The 23,031-nt window shown below is 44.4% G+C and overlaps 1 protein-coding gene across 3 annotated transcripts in view; it reads left to right on the top strand.

The window, feature by feature from the left end:
• SLC25A33 (solute carrier family 25 member 33) overlaps nucleotides 1–17,972 on the top strand; it is a 43,779-nt gene extending 25,807 nt beyond the window's left edge. For all 3 annotated transcript variants that reach the window (XM_007980641.3, XM_037985072.2, XM_037985071.2), the window contains exons 3-7: nucleotides 5,013–5,090; nucleotides 7,668–7,768; nucleotides 10,485–10,551; nucleotides 14,849–15,129; nucleotides 17,504–17,972. In XM_007980641.3, coding sequence (XP_007978832.1) covers nucleotides 5,013–5,090; nucleotides 7,668–7,768; nucleotides 10,485–10,551; nucleotides 14,849–15,129; nucleotides 17,504–17,706 — 730 coding nt within the window. In that variant the 3' untranslated portion in view covers nucleotides 17,707–17,972. The remainder of the gene's footprint in view (nucleotides 1–5,012; nucleotides 5,091–7,667; nucleotides 7,769–10,484; nucleotides 10,552–14,848; nucleotides 15,130–17,503) is intronic.
• The last annotated feature ends 5,059 nt before the right edge of the window (nucleotides 17,973–23,031 follow it).

Raw genomic sequence — 23,031 nt, 5'->3', positions numbered from 1 at the left:
ATTAGCTGGGCGTAGTGGCGGGTGCCTGTAATCCCAGCTATTTGGAGGCTGAGGCAGGAGAATCACTTGAACCCAGGAGGCAGAGGTTGTGGTGTGCCGAGATCACGCTATTGGACTCCAACCTGGGCAACAAGAGCAAAAACTCTGTTTAAAAAATATATATATACACACACACACACATATATGTATGTGTATATGCATATACATACATATATATATATACACACATACACATGGGAATAAGGTCTGGCTTACTAGTTTTTAAAATAATAGCTTTTTTTTTTTTTTTTTTTTTTTTTTGAGGAGTCTCTCTGTCCCCCAGGCTGGAGTGCAGTGACATGATCTCGGCTCACTCCAGCTTCTGCCTCCCAGGTTCAAGCAATTCTCCTGTCTCAGCCTCCTGAGTAGCTGGGACTACAGGTGCATGCCACCACGCCTGATTGATTTTTATATTTTTAATAGAGACAGGGTTTCGCCATGTTAGCCAGACAGGTCTCAAAGCCCCAACCTTAAGTAATCTGCCCACCTTGGCCTCCGAAAGTGCTGGGATTACAGGTGTGAGCTACCACGTCCAGCCAATAATAGCTTCATAGAGATAATTGTTTTAGTAGATTCTTTAGTTTTTTGTTTGTTTGTTTGTTTTGAGACAGAGTCTCACTCTGTCACCCAGGCTGGAGTGCAGTGGCACAATCTCAGCTCACTGCAAGGTCCACCTCCCGGGTTCACATCATTCTCCTGCCTCAGCCTCCCGTGTAGCTGGGACTACAGGCACCCACCACCACACCTGGCTAATTTTTTTTTTTTTTTGTATTTTTAGTAGAGACAGGGTTTCACCTTGTTAGCCAGGATGGTCTCGATCTCCTGACCTCGTGATCCACCCACTGGCCTCCCAGAGTGCTGGGATTACAGGTGTGAGCCACCACGCCCTGCCAATTCTTTAGTATTTCAACAAAAGGTCATGTTATCTGTGAATAGACATAGTTTTACTTTTTTCTTTCCACTCTTTTTCGTCTAATTGCTAGCCTACTTTTTAGGAAAGCTCTTTTTGAAGGTACAGATATTCTTTATTTTAAACATCCAAAAATTAGGAGAAGAGAAGCTAAGATTCAAAATTTTATTTATACGTTCAGAGAATCTAGAGCATGAAAAGTTGCATAGTAATCTGAGGAAGGAGAGCTGGAAATAGATGAAACTTTAACATTATCCAGTATGCCATGGACCAGAATGTCAGCTGTACCTCTTTTGCACCAAAAACCAGCTTAATTTGGGAAACTTTCCCTGTGGAGAAAGTGGAAGTCGTAGAAGTAGAACTGACAGGATTTACTTTACTATTAGCTTTACAGGAACATCTTTTCCGTAAAGTGAAAGATCTTTTCATCATACTTTCTGTGTGTTATAATGAAGGTAAAACATTCTATTAACTTTTTTTTTCCTTTCTGAGACAGAGTCCTGCTCTGTTGCCCAGGCTGGAGTACGGTGGCATGATCTCGGCTCACTGCAGCCTTTGCCTGCCGTGATCAAGTGATTTCTGGCTAGTTTTTGTATTGTAGAGACGGGGTTTCACCTTGTTGGCCAGGCTGGTCTCGAACTCCGGATCTCAAGTGATCCACCCGCTTCAGCCTCCCAATGTGCTGGGATTACAGATGTGAGCCACTGCTCCCAGCCATTCTATTAACTTTTGACTAGCATATGATTATTTGTGAGCTATATCAACCTTGAGTGCTATCAAATGGATGGTACTAGTAGTAAAGAAAAATCCTCAGTAAGAAAAGGAGATTAAATTAGAGAAGACCCTAATATAACAATGTAAATTCTATTGGATACCATGGAAATTGAACCATTGAAAAGAGTAAATTTAACCAACTTGAATAACTGTGCTGCAGCAGAAAAATGCCTCTAAGAGTGTTCCATACAATCCTTTTAGGATTTTCTGAGTCGCTTTTAATCGGAAACAATATTTAACTTTTTTTTGTGAAAAGCACATTGGCGAAGTTATAGAGAAATCGGAACTCCTTTTACGTTGCAGGCGGGAATGTAAGGTGGTATAACCACTGTAGAAGACAGCTTAGCGGTTTCTCAAAAAATTAGGCATAGAATTACCATGTGATCCAGCAATTCCACTTGGATTCCACAAAAGAATCCAAAGCAAGGACTCAAACAGATATTTGTACACCCATGTTTATAGCAGCACTATTTATAACAGCCAAACATGGAAGCAACCCCAAGTGTCCATCGATGGATGAATGGATAATAAAAAGTGGTGTATACAGCAGTGGAATCATATTCAGCTTTTAAAAAAAGGGAAATTCTAGGTGGGCACAGTAGCTGTAATCCCAGCATTTAGTAAGGCCAAGGTGGGTGGATCACTTGAGGCCAGAAGTTCGAGACCAGCCTGGCCAACGTGGTGACACCCTGTCTCTATTAAAAAAAATATATATATATATATATATATGTATATATATATGTGTATATATATGTATATACATACATATACACACACACACACAAATTAGCTGGGCGTGGTGGCACTCACCTGTAATCCCAGCTACTGGGGAGGCTGAGGCACAAAAATTGCTTGAACTTAAGAGGTGGAGGTTGCAGTGAGCCGAGATCACCCCATTGCACTCCAGCCTGGGTGATGGAGTGAGACCCTGTCTCAAATAAGTAATAAAATAAGAAGAAGGAAATTGTGACACATGCTACAACATGGATGAACCTCAAAGAGCAGGTGAAATAAACCAGTCACCAAAAAAGATGTGATGCCACTGATAAGAGATACCTAGAGTTGTCAGATTTGTAGAGACAGTAGAATGGTGGCTGCCAGGGCCTGACAGGAGGGAGGGCTAGGGAGCTGGTGCTTAGTGAGTGCAGAGGTTCCATTTGAAAAGATGAAAAGGTTCTGGAGGTAGATGGTGGTATGGTGATGGCTGCACAACAGTGTGGATGTACTTAATGCCACTCAACTGTACACTTAAAAATGGTTACAATGTGGCTCACGCCTGTAATCCCAGCACTTTGGGAGGCCAAGGCGGGTGGATCACGAGGTCAAGAGATGGAGACCGTCCTGGCTATAACACAGTGAAACCCTGTCTCTACTGAAAATACAAAAAATTAGCTGTGCATGGTGGTAGATGCCTGTAGTCCTAGCTACTTGGGAAGCTGAGGCAGGAGAATGGCATGAACCCCGGAGGCGGAGCTGGCAGTGAGCCAAGATTGCGCCACTGCACACCAGCCTGGGCAACAGAGCGAGACTCTGTCTCAAAAAAAAAAGTTACAATGGTAGATTTTTCTATTATGTGTATGTCACCACAAAAAAAAAAAAAAAAGTTTAAAAGAAAAAGCAATTGGCTGGGCCCAGTGGGTCACGCCTGTAATCCCAGCACTTTGGGAGGCCAAGGCTGGTGTATCACCAGGTCAGGAGATTGAGACCATCCTGGCTAACGCTGTGAAACCCCATCTTTACTAAAAATACAAAAAATTAGCCGGCCGCGGTAGCGGGCGCCTGTAGTCCCAACTGCTCAGGAGGCTGAGGCAGGAGAATGGCATGAACTTGGAAGGCGGAGCTTGCAGTGAGCCGAGATTGTGCCACTGCATTCCAGCCTGGGTGACAGAGTGAGACTCCATCTCAAAAAAAAAAAAAAGCAGTCATGGTATAATCTTTGGACTTGAGATACTTACTAGGCTTTGGTTTTAAATAACCATCATCCTGTCCATGAAAATTATTAGAGTTTTCTATTCCTTAAATTCCACCTTCCCCCCTCCTGCCAACAATTTTTTTTCATTTTTAATTTTTGAGACAAGGTGTCTCTCTGTCGCTAAAGCTGGAGTGCAGTGGCGTGATGATGGCTCACTGCAGCCTTGACCTCCCAGGCTAAGCTATCTTCTCACCTCAGCCTCCTGAGTAGCTGGGAGCACAGGCACACACCACCACATCTGGCTAGTTTTTTTCATTTTTTGTAGAGATGGGGTTTATACTGTGTTGCTCAGGCTGGTTGGGAACTCCTGGGTTCAAGTGCCTGGACCTCCCAAAGTCCTGGGATTACAGGTATAAGCACTGAGCTGGCCCTATTCCTTATATCCCTGTGTAAGTTTCTACTATATTAGGTAAAGATCTAGAAGATAGGATTGTTAGAAGCAGTAAATCCAAAAGAAATCTTTGAACCTATTTCTCAGTTAATCTTATTATGATGAGGAAATTGTTCCCCATGTGGAACCCTCCGCCAGATATTCATCCTACTTTCACAGGATTTCATTGTCTAGTACAGACTCTGCACAGCTTCCTCCTGTGTTAGGCCAGTCGTGGTGGCTCATGCCTGTAATCCCAGCACTTTGTGAGGCCGAGGCGGGCAGATCACCTGAGGTGAGGAGTTCAAGACCAGCCTGACCAGCTTGGAGAAACCCCATCTCTACTAAAAATACAAAGTTATCTGAGCCTGGTGGCGCATGCCTTTAATCCCAGTTACTCGGGAGGCTGAGGCAGGAGAATCGCTTCAGCCTGGGGGGCAGAGGTTGCAGTGAGCCGAGATCAAGCCATTGCACTCCAGCCTGGGCAACAAGAGTGAAACTCGGTCTAAATAATAAATAAATAAATAAATAAAAATACAAAGCTGGGTGTGGTGGTGAACGCCTGTAATCCCAGCTACTTGGGAGGCTGAGGCAGGAGAATTGCTTGAACCCGGGAGGCAGAGGTTCCAGTGAGCTGAGATCATACCACTGCACTCCAGCCTGTGCAACAGAGGAAGATTCTGTTTCAAAAAAAAAAGAAAGGCAGAAAAATAAAATATGTCTAACTGATGCTTTTTGAAGCATGTTTTTTTCACTGTGTTAATGATAGCAGTATTCTACAGATATTACAATACATTCTGTATTGTAACCAAATCAGATGAGAGTCGAGCTTGAGATCTCTCAAACATTTTATTGTCTCAAGGAACTAATGAGAAGGTTGACTCCTTATCATTTTTAATAGACCTTGCCTGAGGGGTTTTAAAGGTTTGTCTTTTCTTATTATTCAGGTCGATCTTGGAGAAAGAGGGACCAAAGTCACTTTTTAGAGGCTTGGGTCCAAATTTGGTTGGAGTTGCACCATCAAGGTAAGCATTAAACTTTCCAGCTAGCCCGTGCTAAGCAGTGTGGAATTCTGGGTCCTTTCTTACCAAAGGGTGATGCTGCTGAATGACCAGTGTCTTTTTTCTGTGTTGGATTTGCCTAAATGTAGCGGACATAGCGAATAGTCATTGAGAATTGTAGGTGTGTCTTCAGTGTGTGAAAGAGATTCTACTTATAATATCTTCATATTCTTAAGTGTGAAAATTAATCTGCTATCATTACTGTAATGTACTCTAAGTGTTTGCTCCTCTAAGTATGGCATGCGGCCAGCAGCATTAGTACTGTCTGAGAGCTTGTTATAAATACACAATCCCAGGGCACATCCCAGACCTACATCAGAATCTGCATTTTAACAGAACCCCCGGGTGACTCCAACGCACTTAGAAACACTGATCCGGAGGAACCGTAAAGGCTTTTAACTTCACTTTCTATCAAATGACATCCTCATATTTTTGCAGGGCTTCTCCTGAAAGCCTGTTTGAAATATACAGAACTGTACTGTCACAGTATATAATGATAGTCACTGGCCACAAGGAGCTGTTTAAATGTAAATTAATCAGAATTAAAGGTTCAGTTGCTCAGCTCCCTGGCCATATTTCAAGCATTCAATCTCCACATGCAGCTAATGGCTACTGTATTGAAGAGCAGAGATACACAGCATCCCATCTTGGCAGAAAGTTCTCTTGGATAGATAGGATAGAGAGGATAACAATGTATGATTGATTGTAAAAGTAACAGAGACAGAGAGAGAATAGCATATCTGGAAAGCAGATTAAAAACTGCCTCCAGGCTGGGCATGGTGGCTCACCCGTGTAATCCCAGCACTTTGGGAGGCCAAGGCAGGTGGATCACCAGAGGTCAGGAGTTGGAGACCAGCCTGGCCAACTTGGCAAAACCCTGTCTCTATTAAAAATACAAAAATTAGCCAGGCATGGTGGCGGGCACCCGTAATCCCAGCTACTCTGGGGGCAGAGGTTGCAGTGAGCCAAGATCATGCCACTTCACTCCAGCCTGGGTGAAAGAGCAAAACTCATCTCAAAAAGAAAAAACAAAACAAAAAAACTTCTTCCAGAAAGGACCTCCTGAGAAGGGAACTGGGTGGCAGGGGCAGGTCACTTAACTTGTCATACTCCAAGAGACTTGAAAGAAAATGAAGTCTTTCAACAAAAATGAGAATGTTGTCTTATATAGGGTGAAGACCAAAAGCTTATAGAATTCCTCCAGATCAGTGCTCCAATTTAAACATAAATTGGCTGGGTGCAGTAGCTCACACCTGTAATCTCTGCACTTTGGGAGGCCGAGGCAGGCGGATTACTTGAGGTCAGGAGTTTGAGACCAGCCTGGCCAACGTGGTGAAACCACATCTCTACAAAAATACAAAAATTAGCTGAGTGTGGTGGCATGCACCTGTAATCCCAGCTGCTCGGGAAGTTGAGGCAGGAGAATGGCTTGAACCCAGGCGATGGAGGTTGCAGTGAGGTCAGGTCACGCCACTGCACTCCAGCCTGGGTGACAGAGCAAGAACGCCATCTCAAAACAAACAAACCAAAAACATCACCTGGGGATGTTGTAAAAAGGCAGACTTTTTTACTGCTTTTGTTCCTTTAGAATTTTGTAGCAAGTATGTATGATGTTTTTAAAAACAGAATGTACTAGTCTGTGAGATGATCTGGGGTGTGCATTATTCATAGATGGGAAACTACTGCCCATCTGTAGTAAACAAAGTGAGAAGAGCCCTCGCTGCTCACAGGCAGTGCTCCTACAGTGTAACCCTGGTAACCTGATGCAGATTCCTGGCTGCCTCACCCATTTAGAACAATTGGGGTTTAGGGGAAAAGGAAGACTTTTATAACACAATAATGATAAGTAGTTAAGATCCTGAACTGAAAAATATATTCTATGATTAAGATTCATTGGCCAACAGAAGAAAGAAACATTTTCCCTGCATTGCTGGTGAAAGAGCAGGAAAAGTGCCAAGTAGCTCCTATTTCCCAGCCCCAAAAGAGGGAAGATAGCAGGGGGAAAAGTGAAGAGAAAACAAAGGTGACAGGACCACTCTGTGGTAGTCAAGGCAGGGGGGTGGTGGAAGGACTCTTTATGAAAACACAGGTATGATATGATGGCTGCTCCTGTGTGATCCTGAGTCATGCAAAAACAGTTCAAATTATGTTCGACATTCTCATTTTGGCACAAGGTGAAAAAGTGTGGTCTATTCTAGAAACATAAACAAAAATTTAAAACTTCCAATGTGTTGATGCTTAAAGGATTAGCATTTATCCAGAACGAAGAATGTAAAAGGACTTTATAGATGTCTTCCCCAAATCTCACTTTCCTCAATTATTTTTGAACACCTCTGTCATCACTAAATCATTTCTGGAGGGACACACAAGAGCTTCCTGAACGTGCCTGTGGCAGGTTTTGGTTTTAGCACAGGCGAGGACTTTTGGGTGCGTGGCAGTGTCTTTCCCATTTTATTTTCTGAAAATTTTTCAAGTATTCTGGAGGGACATATAAAGTTGCACTATGATGATTTCTTTATAATGTTCTCTTTGTTCTAACAGGGCTGTATACTTTGCATGTTACTCCAAAGCCAAAGAGCAATTTAATGGCATTTTCGTGCCTAACAGCAATATTGTGCATATTTTCTCAGCTGGCTCTGCAGGTATGTCACCCTAGTGAGCGAAGAGAGGGTTTCTCTCGCTTTTCTAAAGCATGCACTCTGCCAAACAGTTTTTCCAGGAATTAGAAATTAGCTCCTTTCTTCCTTTGCACCTAAAATTGTTTTTCTAAAGCTTTATATTACAACTGATAGGAGAGTGACAGTGGTTTGTAGCTTGATTTTATTTTCCTTACCCACCAAAACTCTTTATTTGCCCTCAAAATTTACATGTTCTATGCATGCTATTGGTATTTTGTTCTTCTAAAGGAATATTCATAGGTTTTTCATGTCTTCCTGTTTGCTCATCAAATTATATATATATATAGATTTATTTATTTTAATTTTTTTTTTTGAGACAGTCTCACTTTGTCACCCAGGCTGGACTGGAGGGCAGTGGTGCAATCTCGGCTCACTGCACCCTCCTTCTCCCAAGTTAAAGTGATTCTTGTGCCTTAGCCTCCTGAGTAGCTGAGATTACAAGTATTTGCCACCACGCCTGGCTAATTTTTGCATTTTTAATAGAGACGGGGTTTCACCATGTTGCCCAGGCTGATCTCAAACTCCTGACCTCAAGTGATCCACCTCCTTGGCCTCCCAGAGTGCTGGGATTATAGGCATGAGCCACTGTGCCTGGCCCCGCCCCATCAGATGATTTTCTAAAATTAGAGTTTCCTTCTTCAGATTCCCCACGGGGTCCCACACACCCTGTGTACAATTGGCACTCCTGTCCCCAACTATGGGTTATGCAGTGAGGGTGTCGGGCTTGCAGTGGAGTTTTTCAGGAGGGTCAGTGACAGTTCACAGGGCATCTGTTCTCTTTTGAGGGAACCATTCCACTTCCTAATGAAAAGCCGTAGCAGAACTTCTTCCCCAGGATGTACTTGTAAAACATGAACGTGTAGCTATTTGAGAGAAGGGAAGGCTCTTTTTTTTTTTTTTTTTTTTTTTTGAGACAGGGTCTCACTCTGTCGCCCAGGCTGGAGTGCAACAGCAAGATCTCGGCTCACTGCAACCTCCTCCTCCTGGGTTCAAGGGATTCTCCTGTCTCAGCCTCCCAAGTAGCTGGGACTACAGGCACGGGCCACCACACCCAGCTAATTTTTTGTATTTTTAGTAGAGGCGAGGTTTCACCGTGTTAGCCAAGATGGTCTCGATCCGCCTGCCTCGGCCTCCCAAAGTATTGGGATTACAGGCGTGAGCCACCGCTCCTGGCCGAGAAGGCTATGTCTAGAAGGCTGTATAGAGTTCTATGTCCATTTAAACAGAAGGGTTTTTTTTTTTTTTAATTGGTTTTGTTTTGTTTTTTGTTTTGTTTTGTTTTAATACAGGGTCTGGCTCTGTCGCCTAGGCTGGAGTGCAGTGGCATGATCTCAGCTCCCTGCAATCCCCACCTCCTGGGCTCAAGCCATCCTCCTGCCTCTAGCCTCCTGAGTAGCTGAAAGTACAGCTGCACACCAGCATGCCCAGCTAATGTTTTTGTATTTTTTGTAGAAATGGGGTTTAACCATGTTGCCCAAGCTGGCCTCAAATTCCTGAGCTCAAGTGACCCACCTACCTCATCCTCCTAGAGTGCTGGGATTGCAGGCATGAGCCACCACGCCAGGCCTAGAAAGATATTTTAGAGAACTTAAATTGGCATTTTACGAAAAATTTGCATCTCCTATCGGTCTGTAAGATGTACACACCATTTTTGTTTGCCATTGTTACTCCAAATACAAGTATGACCAACTTGTCTGAATATTTATAGCTAATTATTTCTAGACCCTGAATAGAAAATGTTAAAGTTGCTTTATACAAGGAAGCCGTTTCTATGTAATACAGAGCTCTGAGGAGGAAAGGCAGAGTTCCAAAACAGGTTGCTCTTTGCTTAAAGATAGGCCAGTAGTGAGTTACCATAAGCTAACAACTATTAATCCGTTTTGTAACTTTCGCAAAGTTAACTTAGAACCCTTGATAAATAAAGCAGACCTCAAGGAAGTTCTTAAAAACAGTGTCGGCCGGGCGCGGTGGCTCACGCTTGTAATCCCAGCTCTTTGGGAGGCCAGTTAAATTATTTCGGGATCTGAGGCTTATAAATTGAGTTTTAGGACAGTTATAATTTTTGGTAGGAATCACATTAACACAGATATCAACAGTACCATCTAGAGGTTGAAAAGACTAGAAGGGATTCCAGAAAATTAAGAGAAATTTATTTTAGATCCAGCAATACCAATAGATGTTACAATTAATGGGGAAACTGAAGCTTCTATCTGCAGGATAGAAATATAACTGCTTCCGGCTGGGCGCAGTGGCTCACGCCTGTAATCTCAGAATTTTGGGAGGCCAAGGCAGGTGGATCACGAGGTCAGGAGATTGAGACCATCCTGGCTAACAGGGTGAAACCCCGTCTCTACTAAAAATACAAAAAATTAGCCGGGTGAGGTGGCCGGCGCCTGTGGTCCCAGCTACTCGGGAGGCTGAGGCAGGAGAATGGCGTGAACCTGGGAGGCAGAGCTTGCAGTGAGCTGAGATCGCACCATTGCACTCCAGCCTGGGCAACAGAACAAGAATCTGTCTCCAAAAAAAAAGAAAAAGAAAAAGAAATATAACTGCTTCCTACTGTCTTTTTATTAGGCCATTGAAATCCTGATTTCAAAGTTTATTATATGATAATAGACATCTTTAATAAGTATTGACTATGTACAGTGTTGACCTTTACTGTTTTGTTTTTTTTTTCCAGCTTTTATCACAAATTCCTTAATGAATCCTATATGGATGGTTAAAACCCGAATGCAGCTAGAACAGAAGTAAGTTATTATTTGTTCCTTCCTTAATGAAAGGATTTTTGGGATTTTTTTTTTTCTTGCCCCAATTCCCCCACATCTCTAAGGAATGAGATATACAGATTCCTTAGCTATCCCCCTCCTCGTTTTCTTAATTTAAGTGCATGCAGGATTCCTTTTGCATTGAGGTTTGTGTTGTGAGCATCACTGGAAGATGAGGGCAACAGAGATGACAAACAGGGGAAGGAGGGGATTTCTCTGGTTGCGTTCCCTGATCCCCAGTCCCGCCTGTTGTCTCAGAGAGTCAGTGACTGTCTCTCCTTTGCAGACCCCATCCCAGTTGAAGTGCTGTGGGTTCTGCTCCAGATGGTCTCCCTCTCAAAAGGGAAGACAGTAAAGGCAGAATTCTGAGTGTCCTCAGACCTCAGAGGGCTAATTTTAGTCTCCAAAGGCCCTAAACTATAATAGGCTTCTGCCCTCGAACTCCAGCTAGGGGTTTGTAACATTTTGTAGGGCTGTGGATTCCTTTGGTAGTCTGGTGACACCTGCAGGCCCTTTTTAGAATAATGTTGTTTTTTGGGTGTTTTTTTTGTTTTGTTTTGTTTTTGAGATAGGGTCTCACTTGCTGCCCAGGCTGAAAGTACAGTGCAATCTCAGCCCACTGCAATCTATGCCTCCCAGGTAGAATAATGTATTTTTTTTCCCTTTTCTTTTTTTTTTTTTTTTTGAGACAGGGTCTCATCTATCACCCAGCCTCGACCTCCCAGGCTCAAGCAATCCTCCTGCCTCAGCCTCACCTCCTCAGTAGTTTGAGATCACAAGTGCATGCCACCACACCCAGCTAATTTTGTTTTTCTTACAGAGATGGATCTTGCCATGTTGCCCAGGCTGGTCTCAACTCCTGGGCTCAAGCAATCCTCCTGTCTCGGCTTCCCAAAGTGCTGGGATTACAGACGTGAACCACCACACCAGGCCTTACAATAAGGTTTTTAAAAATACACTTATCAGTGATATAGTAGTATGCCTCTTTAACACATTAAATTAACAAGATATAGCAGTAGTCCAGTAACTGCCATAATTTCTAAGAAATGATAAACCGTGTCCTGTGATGTTTTCAACAAATGTAATGTGACATGAAAATATTTCTATGTGTGTCAAATCACAGGTACTACTACTAGTACTACTGTGGCCTGTTTATTTACATTTGTAATAAATACGATTAACCCAAGCTAATGGAACCCGGCGTAAAGAGTGTTTTAAACTTATCATCAATAAAGCTAAGTTTCATCTAAGTTGTAAAAAACCCTAGCTGAAATGAAATAAAGTACGAAGGTGGCTTTAATACTTCTGAAGACACAATAGCTAAGACCCAAACTGGGATTAGATACCCCACTATGCTTAGCCCTAAACTCCAATAGTTAACAATTTAACTTTTGGATTTCGGTTAGGGATTAGGGTTAAAGATGCCATTTTCTCCCCAGTCCAAGTGAACGAACTACCAGCATTCTATTAAGAACCCCTGTATTACTGTGTTGCCTGGAAATATGTACACTGGAAACTTCTAGCCAGTCCACTCTGATTTTCAGCTGCCTCTAAAGAAAGGAGGCAGGCTGGACATGGTGGCTCATGCCTGTAATCCCAGCACTTTGGGAGGCTGAGGAGGGCAGATCACAAAGTCAGGAGTTCGAGACCAGCCTGGCCAACATAGTGAAACCGCGTCTCTACAAAAAACACAAAAATTAGCTGGGCATGGTGGCATGCACCTGTAATCCCAGGGAGGCTGAAGCAGGAGATCGCTTGAACCCAGAAGTTGGAGGTTGTAGCTGAGATCGCACCACTGCACTCCAGCCTGGGGGATAGAGTGAGTAAGACTCTGTCTCAAAAAAAAAAAAAAAGAAAAGCGTGGTTAGTTCTAGGGAGCTGTAAGACAGAAAGTGTGGTTGGCGTGTAGTATGTGCATCTGCTTCGAGGAGAAGGGAGTTATGGAAGAATAAGGCTGGAAGAGCAGGGGAGCCCAATCCTTCCCAGGCCTAAAAGGGAATTTGGAGTTGGACTTTGAGGGCAGTGGAAAGTTATCAGAGCAGTGGTCCTCGGGAAATGGAGGATGGAAGTAGGGGGTGCCTTCCAGGGGACATTCAGCAGCTAAGTTTGGAGACATTTGAAGTTGCCACAACTTAGGTGGGTGTTTTTGGTGTCTAGTGTGAATAGAGGCTGGGATGCTGCTAAACATCCTACAAGGCACATGACAGCCTGCTTCTCCCCAAACTGAATGATCTAGCCCCAAATGTGAATAGTGCCAAGGGTGAGAAACTCTGGATGTTTTGTTTTGTTTTGTTTTGAGATGGAGTCTTGTCCTGTAGCCCAGGCTGGAGTGCAGCGGCGCATCTCGGCTCACTGCAAGCTCCGCCTCCCAGGTTCATGCCATTCTCCTGCCTCAGCCTCCCGAACAGCTGGGAATGCAGGTGCCCGCCACCACGCCCAGCTAATTTTTTTAGTAGAGACAGGGTTTCACCGTGTTAGCCAGGATGGTCTCGATCTCCTGACCCTGTGATCTACCCGCCTCGGCCTCCCAAAGTGCTGGGATTACAGGCACCCAGCCTCTGGATGGGAGTTGCATGGTTGGATTTGTGTTAGAAAGGTCACTTCGACTAAGGAGCGGGAACAGTCTATGTGGAGATAATAAAGGGAGAGAGGCCAGTTGAGACTGAGTGAAGCCCAAGGGCCCCAGGTCTGCGCCTGCTTGGAGGGGTCTGTGACGTGTGACCGGTGCACAGCTGACTACGCTCATCCAGTGGCTCACTCCTGCCTTGCAGCCAGGCAGTTCATAAATGCTTTACGTCCTGGGGTAGGAGCCTCTAAACCTGAGGCTTTTCATTTGCTGTTTTATTTTGATGTTTTATGATTTTATAAATTTAGCAATAATTAGAATCTATTTGGAGATGAGTGCAATCAGAAATCTAATAAGCAGCCTCACCAACAGGTTGGAATGTTCCTGTTTTTCTTTCTTATTATTTATTTTTTTGTAGAGATGGGGCCTCACTACATTGGCCAGGCTGGTCTTGAACTCCTGGCCTCAAGCAGTCCTTCCGCCTCAGCCTCCCGAAGTGCTGGGATTACAGGTGTGAGCCACTGCGCCTAGCCCTTGTGCTCGTCCTTTACCTTTAACTTAGTCCTGTTTTCCACTGAAAGCATTCCCTGTGTCTCACGGCCTTGTGACTTAATCTAGCAGGTGTGCTATGGTCAGCTATCTGGATTGTTCTGATTGTTTTGCAGTTGTAGTTCCTCTGTGATGAGCCTTACTGCTCGCTGCAGCTCTTTCTAAAATTAGGTCAAATGTTAATGTTTTTATGAACATGTTTCTATGACTCTTGATACAGATGTAGTGAGTATTCTGTGGGCCTGTCAGATGTGCCAGCTAATTGGTCTGGCCTCAGTGGGCTGGGGGTCAGCTGACAACAGTACAAAGATACGTGGGAAAAACTCTTCCTCAAACCATGTTTTTCCTCCACTGTCACACCACAACAGTCATTGACACAGAAGATGACTTCTGTGACCAAATGTGCAGGGGGTTTTTCCCACACACTGAGCAGCGGACACCAGCTGGGTGTCCTCTCGTTCAGTTCCGACACTGTCTACCAGGAGACAGCCCCATAGACTGGGGGCTTAGCCCCCAGGACTGCCCACCCCCCACCCACCCACACACCAGTTGCATGTCTGGGCCTCCAGAGCTTCTGAACGACCAGCTTCAAGTTGGGGTTCCCATGCCCCTCTCTTTGGATTCTATTAATTTGCTGGAGTGGCTCACAGAACTCAGAGAAACACTTAATATTTACTGGTTTGTTATAAAGGACATCGCAAGGATACAGAAGAAGAAATAGGTAGGGCCAGGTACAGAGTAAGGGGCGCGGAGCTTTCATACCCTCCCCAGGGGCCACCCTCCAGGAGCCTGCATGCGATCAGCTCTGAAAGCTCCCTGAACCCTGTCCTCTTGGGTTTTTCTGGAAGCTTCATGCCAGCAGCATTCCTTCCCCCAAGGGATAGAAGGGGACTCTCATGGAGTAAGACCAACAGGGTAGGGACATTAGAGGATGGCCTTGGGGCAGGCGAAAGGAGATTGAGGGACTATCAGAGGCTGCCCCTGTGGCCTCACACACCCCACATTGTAACAAAAGACAAGGGCTATGAGAGTTAGGAGCCAGGAATGAGGATGAAAACAGGTATCCTAACACCACAAGGAAGACCCATTCTCCTACTGTGTGATATCTCTGTGTTCCGCCATGATGTGTCTCTTTAATAGCCTGTGCTGGTCTCTTTTATGCAGAGTGAGGGGCTCTAAGCAGATGAATACACTCCAGTGTGCTCGTTACGTTTACCAGACTGAAGGCATTCGTGGCTTCTATAGAGGATTAACTGCCTCTTATGCTGGAATTTCCGAAACTATAATCTGCTTTGCTATTTATGAAAGTTTAAAGAAGTATCTGAAAGAAGCTCCATTAGCCTCTTCTGCAAATGGGACTGAGAAAAATTCCACAAGTTTTTTTGGACTTATGGCAGCTGCTGCTCTTTCTAAGGGCTGTGCCTCCTGCATTGCTTATCCACACGGTATGTTTTGCTTTTGTTCTTCCAGAGCAGTAAAACAGCTGTCAGGTTTGTCATTTGTGGGTATATCTAGACTTCTGTGGCACACGCTGAGGCACAGGATCCCTGCAGGTAAGGTCAGTGAGTACAAGGGAAACGGCTCTAACCGCATGGACGGAGGTCACGTGAGTGGTGGAAACTCGACCTTACTCAGCTCCAGCTGATTATAGCCAAAACTTGCTGTGCAGAAACGCAGGCCCTGGGTTGCTAAACTTCTGCTGTTTTCAAGGAAGCTAAAAATCTGGATTGTATTTAATATTCCTTGAATCAAAATAATAATATGGGAGCCAAACTTAAAAATCACTCAGCCTCGGCCGGGCATGGTGGCTCACGCCTGTAATCCCAGCACTTTGGGGAGGCTGAGGCAGGTGGATCATGAGGTCAAGAGATTGAGACCAGCCTGGCCAACACGGTGAAACTCCATCTTTACGAAAAATACAAAAATTAGCTGGGCATGGTAGCACACACCTGTAGTCCCAGCTACTTGGGAGGCTGAGGCAGGAGAATTGCTTGAACCCGGGAGGTGGAGGTTGCCGTGAGCCGAGATCAAGCCACTGCACTCCACTCTGGTGACAGAGCAAGACTCTGTCTCAAAAAAAAAAAAATAAATAAAAATCAGCCTCCATTTCTAATGGAGCCTTAAGTAAGGCTACTTTGGGTAAGTTTTTTTTTTTAAGTTATGGAATTGTTGACCTACCGGCCTACTTGTTTTTAAAAATGCTTAGTTTATTGTGCCATGAAAAACAGGGTTTATTTTCATAAGCCTACTTACTGTCAGCTATGACAAATGAATACAGTCAACTCAGTAACAGGTGCTGAGTCCCCCTTGTGTCCTGGGACACTAAGCTGACCCCAAAGGACATGTGAGGAAAGAGGTCAGTGATGTCTCCCAGGGTCTGAGGCCTGTGTGAGGGCAGAAATGATGAATGTCCAACTGTAGGTGTCTGGGAAGGAGGCCCAGGTGGGCAAAGGCTAGCAAAAGGAGAGGGTGGCTTTTGAGCCGGGCGGAGTAGAAAATATTTCCAGGAGGAAGAGAAAACTGAAAAGTAAAAGAATTCGTTGAAGATATTGCCATACTTCATACAAATTACACCTTCAGTGAAATTAGCATTTGCTTAATTGGGAGTAGAAAACCGTGAATTATTTTAACATTAAGTCCCATTCAAACTCAGCTTTTCTTTTAACACCCTCCCCCCACTTTTTTTTGTTTTTTGAGACTGAGTCTTGCTCTGTGCCCCAGGCAGGAGTGCAGTGGCACGATCTTGGCTCACTGCAAGCTCCGCGGTTCACGCCATTCTCCTGCCTCAGCCTCCTGAGTAGCTGGGACTACAGGCGCCCGCCACCACGCCCGGCTAGTTTTTTGTATTTTTTTAGTAGAGACGGAGTTTCACAGTGTTAGCCAGGATGGTCTTGATCTCCTGACCTCGTGATCTGCCCACCTCGGCCTCCCAAAGTGCTGGGATTACAGGCTTGAGCCACCATGCCCGGACTTTTTAACTCCTTAAAAGTTATTTTGCTGTAATCCCAGCACTTTGGGAGGCCAAGACGAGAACATCACCTGAGAAAAGGAGTTCGAAACCAGGCTGGCCAACATGGCGAAACCCCGTCTCTACTAAAAATACAAAAATTAGCCAGGCATGGTGGCGGGTGCTTGTAATCCCAGCTACTCAGGAGGCTGAGGCAGGAGAATCACTTGAACCAGGGAGGCAGAGGTTGCAGTGAGCCAAGATCGTACCCACTGCACTCCAGCCTGAGTGACAGAGTGAGACTCTGCCTCAAAAAAAAAAATAAGTTATTTTGTACTTTTGTGTATATGTAAGCGTCAATAGTTGACCAAATCCTAGAGTTGGAAATGGTTCTAAAAAGAACTTAATTTTTCATTATCTCTCTAGGTATATGACTTTCCTGTCCAAATACAGCTGAGGTGGGAAACAGACATAGTTGTAACCTTGACAATTTTATTTTATTTATTTCTTTTTTGAGACAGAGTCTTGCTTGCTCTGTGGCCCAGGCTGGAGTGCAGTGGCAACAATCCCGACTGCAACCTTCACCTCCCGGGTTCAAGTGATCTTCACTCCTCAGCCACTCTAATAGTAGGCGTGCACCACCATGCCTGGCTAATTTTTGTATTTTCAGTAGAGACGGAGTTTCACCATGTTGGCCAGACTGGTCTCCAACTCCTGGCCTCAAGTGATCCGCCCACCGCTGCCTCCCAAAGTTCTGGGATTACAGTGTGAGACACCGCAACCGGCCTAACCTTGACAGTTTTAAAGTTGCGTGCTGTGGATTCTTTCCCCATTTAATATGTGGAGTAAAGTAGGTCTTTCTCTCTCTGCAGAAGTCATAAGGACAAGGCTCCGGGAAGAGGGCACCAAGTACAAGTCTTTTGTCCAGACGGCGCGCCTGGTGTTCCGGGAAGAAGGCTATCTCGCCTTTTATAGAGGACTCTTTGCCCAGCTTATCCGGCAGATCCCAAATACTGCCATTGTGTTGTCTACTTACGAGTTAATTGTGTACCTGTTAGAAGACCGTACTCAGTAACATGCCAGAAAATTGTGCTGTAGAAGAATAAAACTGAAAAACTCTAGAGAATTTTTTCCCCCATTGATGTTTAGAACGTTTGAGACTGAAACAGGAAAGGCCATAAAATATCTGGCTAATATCACCTGTTGGACATTTCCTTTTGGATTCATGCTTTCTGGAAGGTTTAAATTCATTAACGTTAATAGTTAATTATAACATTTTTTTTAACTTAAGAGGATTCAGGGTTAAGCACCAACTAAATTAAATCATGCTATTTAATTTAAGTATACATTTGGCTTGTGTCCTCTTTTATGCTCACTGTACCATGAAGGACTTAAGTAGTTCAGATAAACATGCCCTAGAAATGCATAGAAAAATGATAAAGTCAGAATACAACTTGTCTTGTAATCTGACTTTAAGATCTTGCACTGCTAGATAAGGAAGAAATGTCACATTTTGGCTGGGTGCAGTGGCTCACGTCTGTAATCCCAGCACTTTGGGAGGCTGAGGCAGATGGATCACCTGAAGTCAGGAGTTCCAGACCAGCCTGGCCAACATGGCGAAACCCTGTCTCTACTAAAAATATAAAAATTAGCCAGGCGTGCGCCTGTAATCCCAGCTACTTGGGAGGCTGAGGCAGGAGAATCACTTGAAACCCCCCGGGGGCGGAAGTTGCAGCCAGCCAAGATCATGCCACTTTACTCCAGCGTGGTTGACAGAGCGAGACTCTATCTCAAAAGAAGAAAAAGCGTCACATTTTGATGGTGGTGTGTGGACCAGGACAAACTTCCCAGCAATTTTTCTCCTTCGTACATTTCCGATTACATGCAGATTGATCATCTAAGCTTTCAGACTACTGAGATGAATATATATAACTTTCTGACACTAAATATTTTAAGCTATAAAAAATTTCCTGAAGTTATCCTCTTCTCCCTACTTTGAACCAAAGGCAAGAATTTTTAAAGAACTGTTTATCAGTGGCCTGGCTTCTGGATATAGTTCCGGAAGTTAAGACCAGTTACCTAGTTAAGTGTGTGACAGCACAGCCGACCTGTTTGGCTGTGAATCCAGAATGTGATGAAGAACGGTCATTCCCACTGAGGTCTTTAGCCCTATTCTTGGACCTCTGCTTTTGCAGAAAAGGAGCACAACATAGGACTATGGCTCACCCGTCAGAGAGCTTACCTTTATTCTGATAGAAAGCACTGGGATTATTTAAATATCCTAGTTCAATGTTAAAAAAAAAAAAAATTTTAACCCCAGCACTTTGGAAGGCCAAGGCGGGCGGATCAGGAGGTCAGGAGATCAAGACCATCCTGGCTAACACGGTGAAACCCTGTCTCTACTAAAAAAAAAATACAAAAAATTAGCCAGATGTGGTGGCGGGTGCCTGTAGTCCCAGCTACTCGGGAGGCTGAGGCAGGAGAATGGCGTGAACCCGGGAGGCAGAGCTGGCAGTGAGCCGAGATCACGCCACTGCACTCCGTCTCAAAAAAAAAAAAAGCCAGGGTGTTACCCCCTTGGTTTTAAAGCAAATTTAATGAGGGAAGGAAAAGATGATACCAAGAAGGCAAGTAAAGCCCGTAGTCTTCCCATTAGCTGTCACTGGAATTTCAGTATATTGTACATGAAGGTGGGTTTTTAATCAAATGTCTAGAAAGATACTCATTTCTAATACCTATGCACTGTAGTTTCAGGTTTACTTGCAGACATTCTGTTAGGGTTAAGAGGAGGATATTTCCAAGTTATATTTAAATCGAGTTTACTTTTATTCACCTTTATATAGTCATAAGGGAAGTTAACTGGATTCTTGACTCTCTAGTATAATTGCTCCAACAACTATATAGAAGTCAAAATGAGTGACTTGAGTGAAGCTTCTGTACTTTACAATACATGATAGGAATGCTATTCCAGAAGTTTTGTTTTTGAGATGGAGTCTCGCTCCGTCTCTCCCAGGTTGGAGTGCAGTGGCACGATCTCAGCTCACTGCAGCCTCTGCCTCCCGGTTTCAAGCAATTCTCCTGTCTTAGCCTCCTGGGTAGCTGGGACTGCAGGTGTGCACCACCACACCTGGCTAATTTTGTACTTTTAGTAGAGATGGGGTTTTACCATGTTGGCCAGGCTGGTCTCAAACTCCTGACCTCAGGTGATCTACCTGCCTCGGCCTCCCAAAGTACTGGGATTACAGGAGTGAGCCACCATACCTGGCCCGCCCTACGCCCCACGCCCTTTTTGTTGTTACTGTTTTCAGACAAGGTATCACTGAGTCACTGAAGCTGGATACAGTGACAAGGTCATAGCTCACTGTAACCTCAAACTCCTGGGCACAAGGGATCCTCCCACCTCAGCCTCCCAAAGTAGCTTGGACCACAGGAAAGTACCACCATGCCCAGCTAATGTTTTTTCATTTTTTGTGCAGACAAGGTTTTGCTATATTGCCCAGGCTGGTCTTAGACTACTGGCCAGAAGCGATCTTACCTCCTCAGCCTCCCAAAGGACTGGGATTACAGAGTAACATCTTATTTTAATATTCACATTCCTATTTTAGTATTCATATTCGATGATGGCACTTAGCAACATCCTCCTATATCCATATTAAAACCTGTTTTCCAAGATTGTATCTAATATGAAGGTGTAAAATTGCTTTGTTTTCACTCATTCTTGAATGAATAAATTAGATAGTAACTAATTATAATTTTAGTTTTCTGCTTCTCCTGCCCCAGGGCATGGAAATGCAAGCTGCTTAGGCACCCAAAGTAGGAAAGAAGTGATGTTTCCTCTATAAGCTTTACAGTTATAAAGCTCATTAGCTTTAAACATGGGAAATATCTGTGGTTTTTCTCATAATTTTTGTGGGTATATAGGAGGTGTATATATTTATGGGGTACATGAGATGTTTTGATGCAGGCATGCAACGTGAAATAAGCACATCATGGAGAATAGGGTCTCCATTTCCTTCAAGCATTTATCCATTGAGTTGCAAACAATCCAGTTACACTCTTATTTTGAAAGGTACAGTTAATGTTGGGGCTGAGTGGTTCACGTTTGTAATCCCAGCACTTTGGGAGGGTGAGGCAGGCGGAGGATCGCTTGTACTCAGGAGTTCGAGATCAGCCTGGCAACATGGTGAAACCCTGTCTTTATCTTAAAAAAAAAAAAAAAAAAAAAAAAAAAAAAAAAGCTGGGTGTGGTGGTGGTGTGCACTTGTGTCAGCTGCTCCAGAAAATGAGGCAGGAGGATGAATGACTTGAGCCCAGGAGGCGGAGTTTGCAGTGAGCTGAGATGGCACCATTGCATTACAGCTTGGGTGACAGGAGTGACCCTGTCTCAAAAGTACGGTTAAATTATTATTGACTGTAGTCACCCAGTTATGCTTTTTTCTTTATCTTTTTTTCATATAAAGATTTTTTTTTTTTTTTTTTGAAACGGAGTCTCGCTCTGTCGCCCAGGCTGGAGTGCAGTAGTGCAATCTCAGCTTACTGCAACCTCCGCCTTCTGGGTTCACGCCATTCTCCTGCCTCAGCCTCCCGAGTAGCTAGGACTATAGGCGCTCGCCACTACACCTGGCTAATTTTTTGTATTCTTCAGTAGAGACAGGGCTTCACTGTGTTAGCCAGGATGGTCTCGATCTCCTGACCTCGTAATCCGCCCACCTCAGCCTCCCAAAATGCTGGGATTACAGGCGTGAGCCACTGTGCCTGGCCAAGATTTTTAAAATAAAAACAATTTTTTTTTTTTGAGATGGAGTCTGGCTCTGTGGCCCAGGCTGGAGTGCAATGGCATGATCTCGGCTCACTGCAACCTCTGCCTCCCGGGTTCAAGCAATTCTCCTGCCTCAGCCTACCAAGTATCTGGAATTACAGGTGCCCGCCACCACACCATACAAAAATAATTTTTGTATTTTTGTATTTTTAGTCACCATGGTGGCTAGGCTGGTCTCAAATGCCTGATCTCAAGTGGTCTGCCTGCTTTGGCCTCCCAGAGTGCTGAGATTACAGGTGTGAGCCACCTCGCAGTAGCTCACACCTGTAATCCCAGCACTTTGGGAGGCTGAGGAAGGAGAACTGCTTGAGGCCAGGAGTTCAAGGCCAGCCTGGGCAACATAGGGAGACCCTCTCTTTACAAAAAATTAGTTGAGCATGCACCTGTAGTCCCAGCTACTTGGAAGGCTGAGGTGGGAGGATCCCTTGAGCCCAGGAGGTTGAGGCTGCAGTGAGCCATGGGATCATGCCACCGTACCCCAATCTGGATGACAGAGCAAGGGGGCATCTGAGCCTATAGAATGGTCTGACTCCAAAGTCAAGACCTGACAAACCATTTCATTCCATTTACTTAAGAATTACAGATCCATGGATGATACCGCTGATAATGCACATAACAGAATTGGCCACATAGAGATTCCTTTGGGTGGGACATGCAAACAATCTTCCTTGGGAAGCAAATGGTACTTAAACACAATTGCTGTTTTGAGGGAAGATAAACCTTAGATGATTATTTTGTTTGCTCATGGCTGGTGAAAGCATCAAGACCACATGGAAAGGCTTTTGCTGGGATACTCACAAGAAAGGAGGTCCAGACCCAAGTGAACCTCCAGGTTTCCTGTCTGCTTCACTCTCCAGTCCTCTTTCCCACCTAGTGAATGTGCGTGATTCGGGTGTGGACAGAGGAACTGGCTGCAGGAGCAAAAAAAACATTTGCCCTTAACCTGTCACTACCCACAATGAGTTTACAATGTTAACCTCCGGAAAAAAAAAAAAAAAAGCAAAGTTGTCAGAACAGCGGAACATAGTGTGTAATTAGATACAACTATTTTCTGTTTACTTTTTAAAAACTAGTAATTTAGCTGAAATCAATAATGAGACACAGTGTCTCTTCCTCTCAAATCTCCCACCACCAGGTAGTCAGTTTGCAGTTAAGCGTTAACTATCCTCCACTTCTTGACTCATTGCAATATCCGCCTCCCGGGTTCAAGCAATGCTTGTGCCTCAGCTTCCTGAGTAGCTGGGATTACAGGTGTGCACCACCACCACGCCCGGCTAATTTTTGTATTTTCATTAGAGACTGGCTTTCACCACGTTGCCCAGCCTAGTCTTGAACTTTTGACCTCAGGTGATCTGCCCGCCTTGGCCTCCCAAAGTGCTGGAATTACAGGTGTAAACCACCGCGCCCCGCCTGCATGTTGCTTCTTAGAAACAATGTATCATCCATCTATGCCAATAACTCCAGATCTGGCTGGCTGGCTTGCTTGCTTTCTTTTCTTTCTTTCTTTCTTTCTTTTCTTTCTTTCTTCTTTCTTTTTCTTTTTTGAGAAGGAGTCTGGCTTTGTCGCCCAGGCTGGAGTGG

The sequence above is a fragment of the Chlorocebus sabaeus genome, chromosome 20 (assembly GCF_047675955.1).
Source record: "Chlorocebus sabaeus isolate Y175 chromosome 20, mChlSab1.0.hap1, whole genome shotgun sequence".
In the NCBI taxonomy this organism is placed as follows: Eukaryota; Metazoa; Chordata; class Mammalia; order Primates; family Cercopithecidae; genus Chlorocebus; species Chlorocebus sabaeus.
This window is presented reverse-complemented; position numbering and strand designations above follow the sequence as displayed.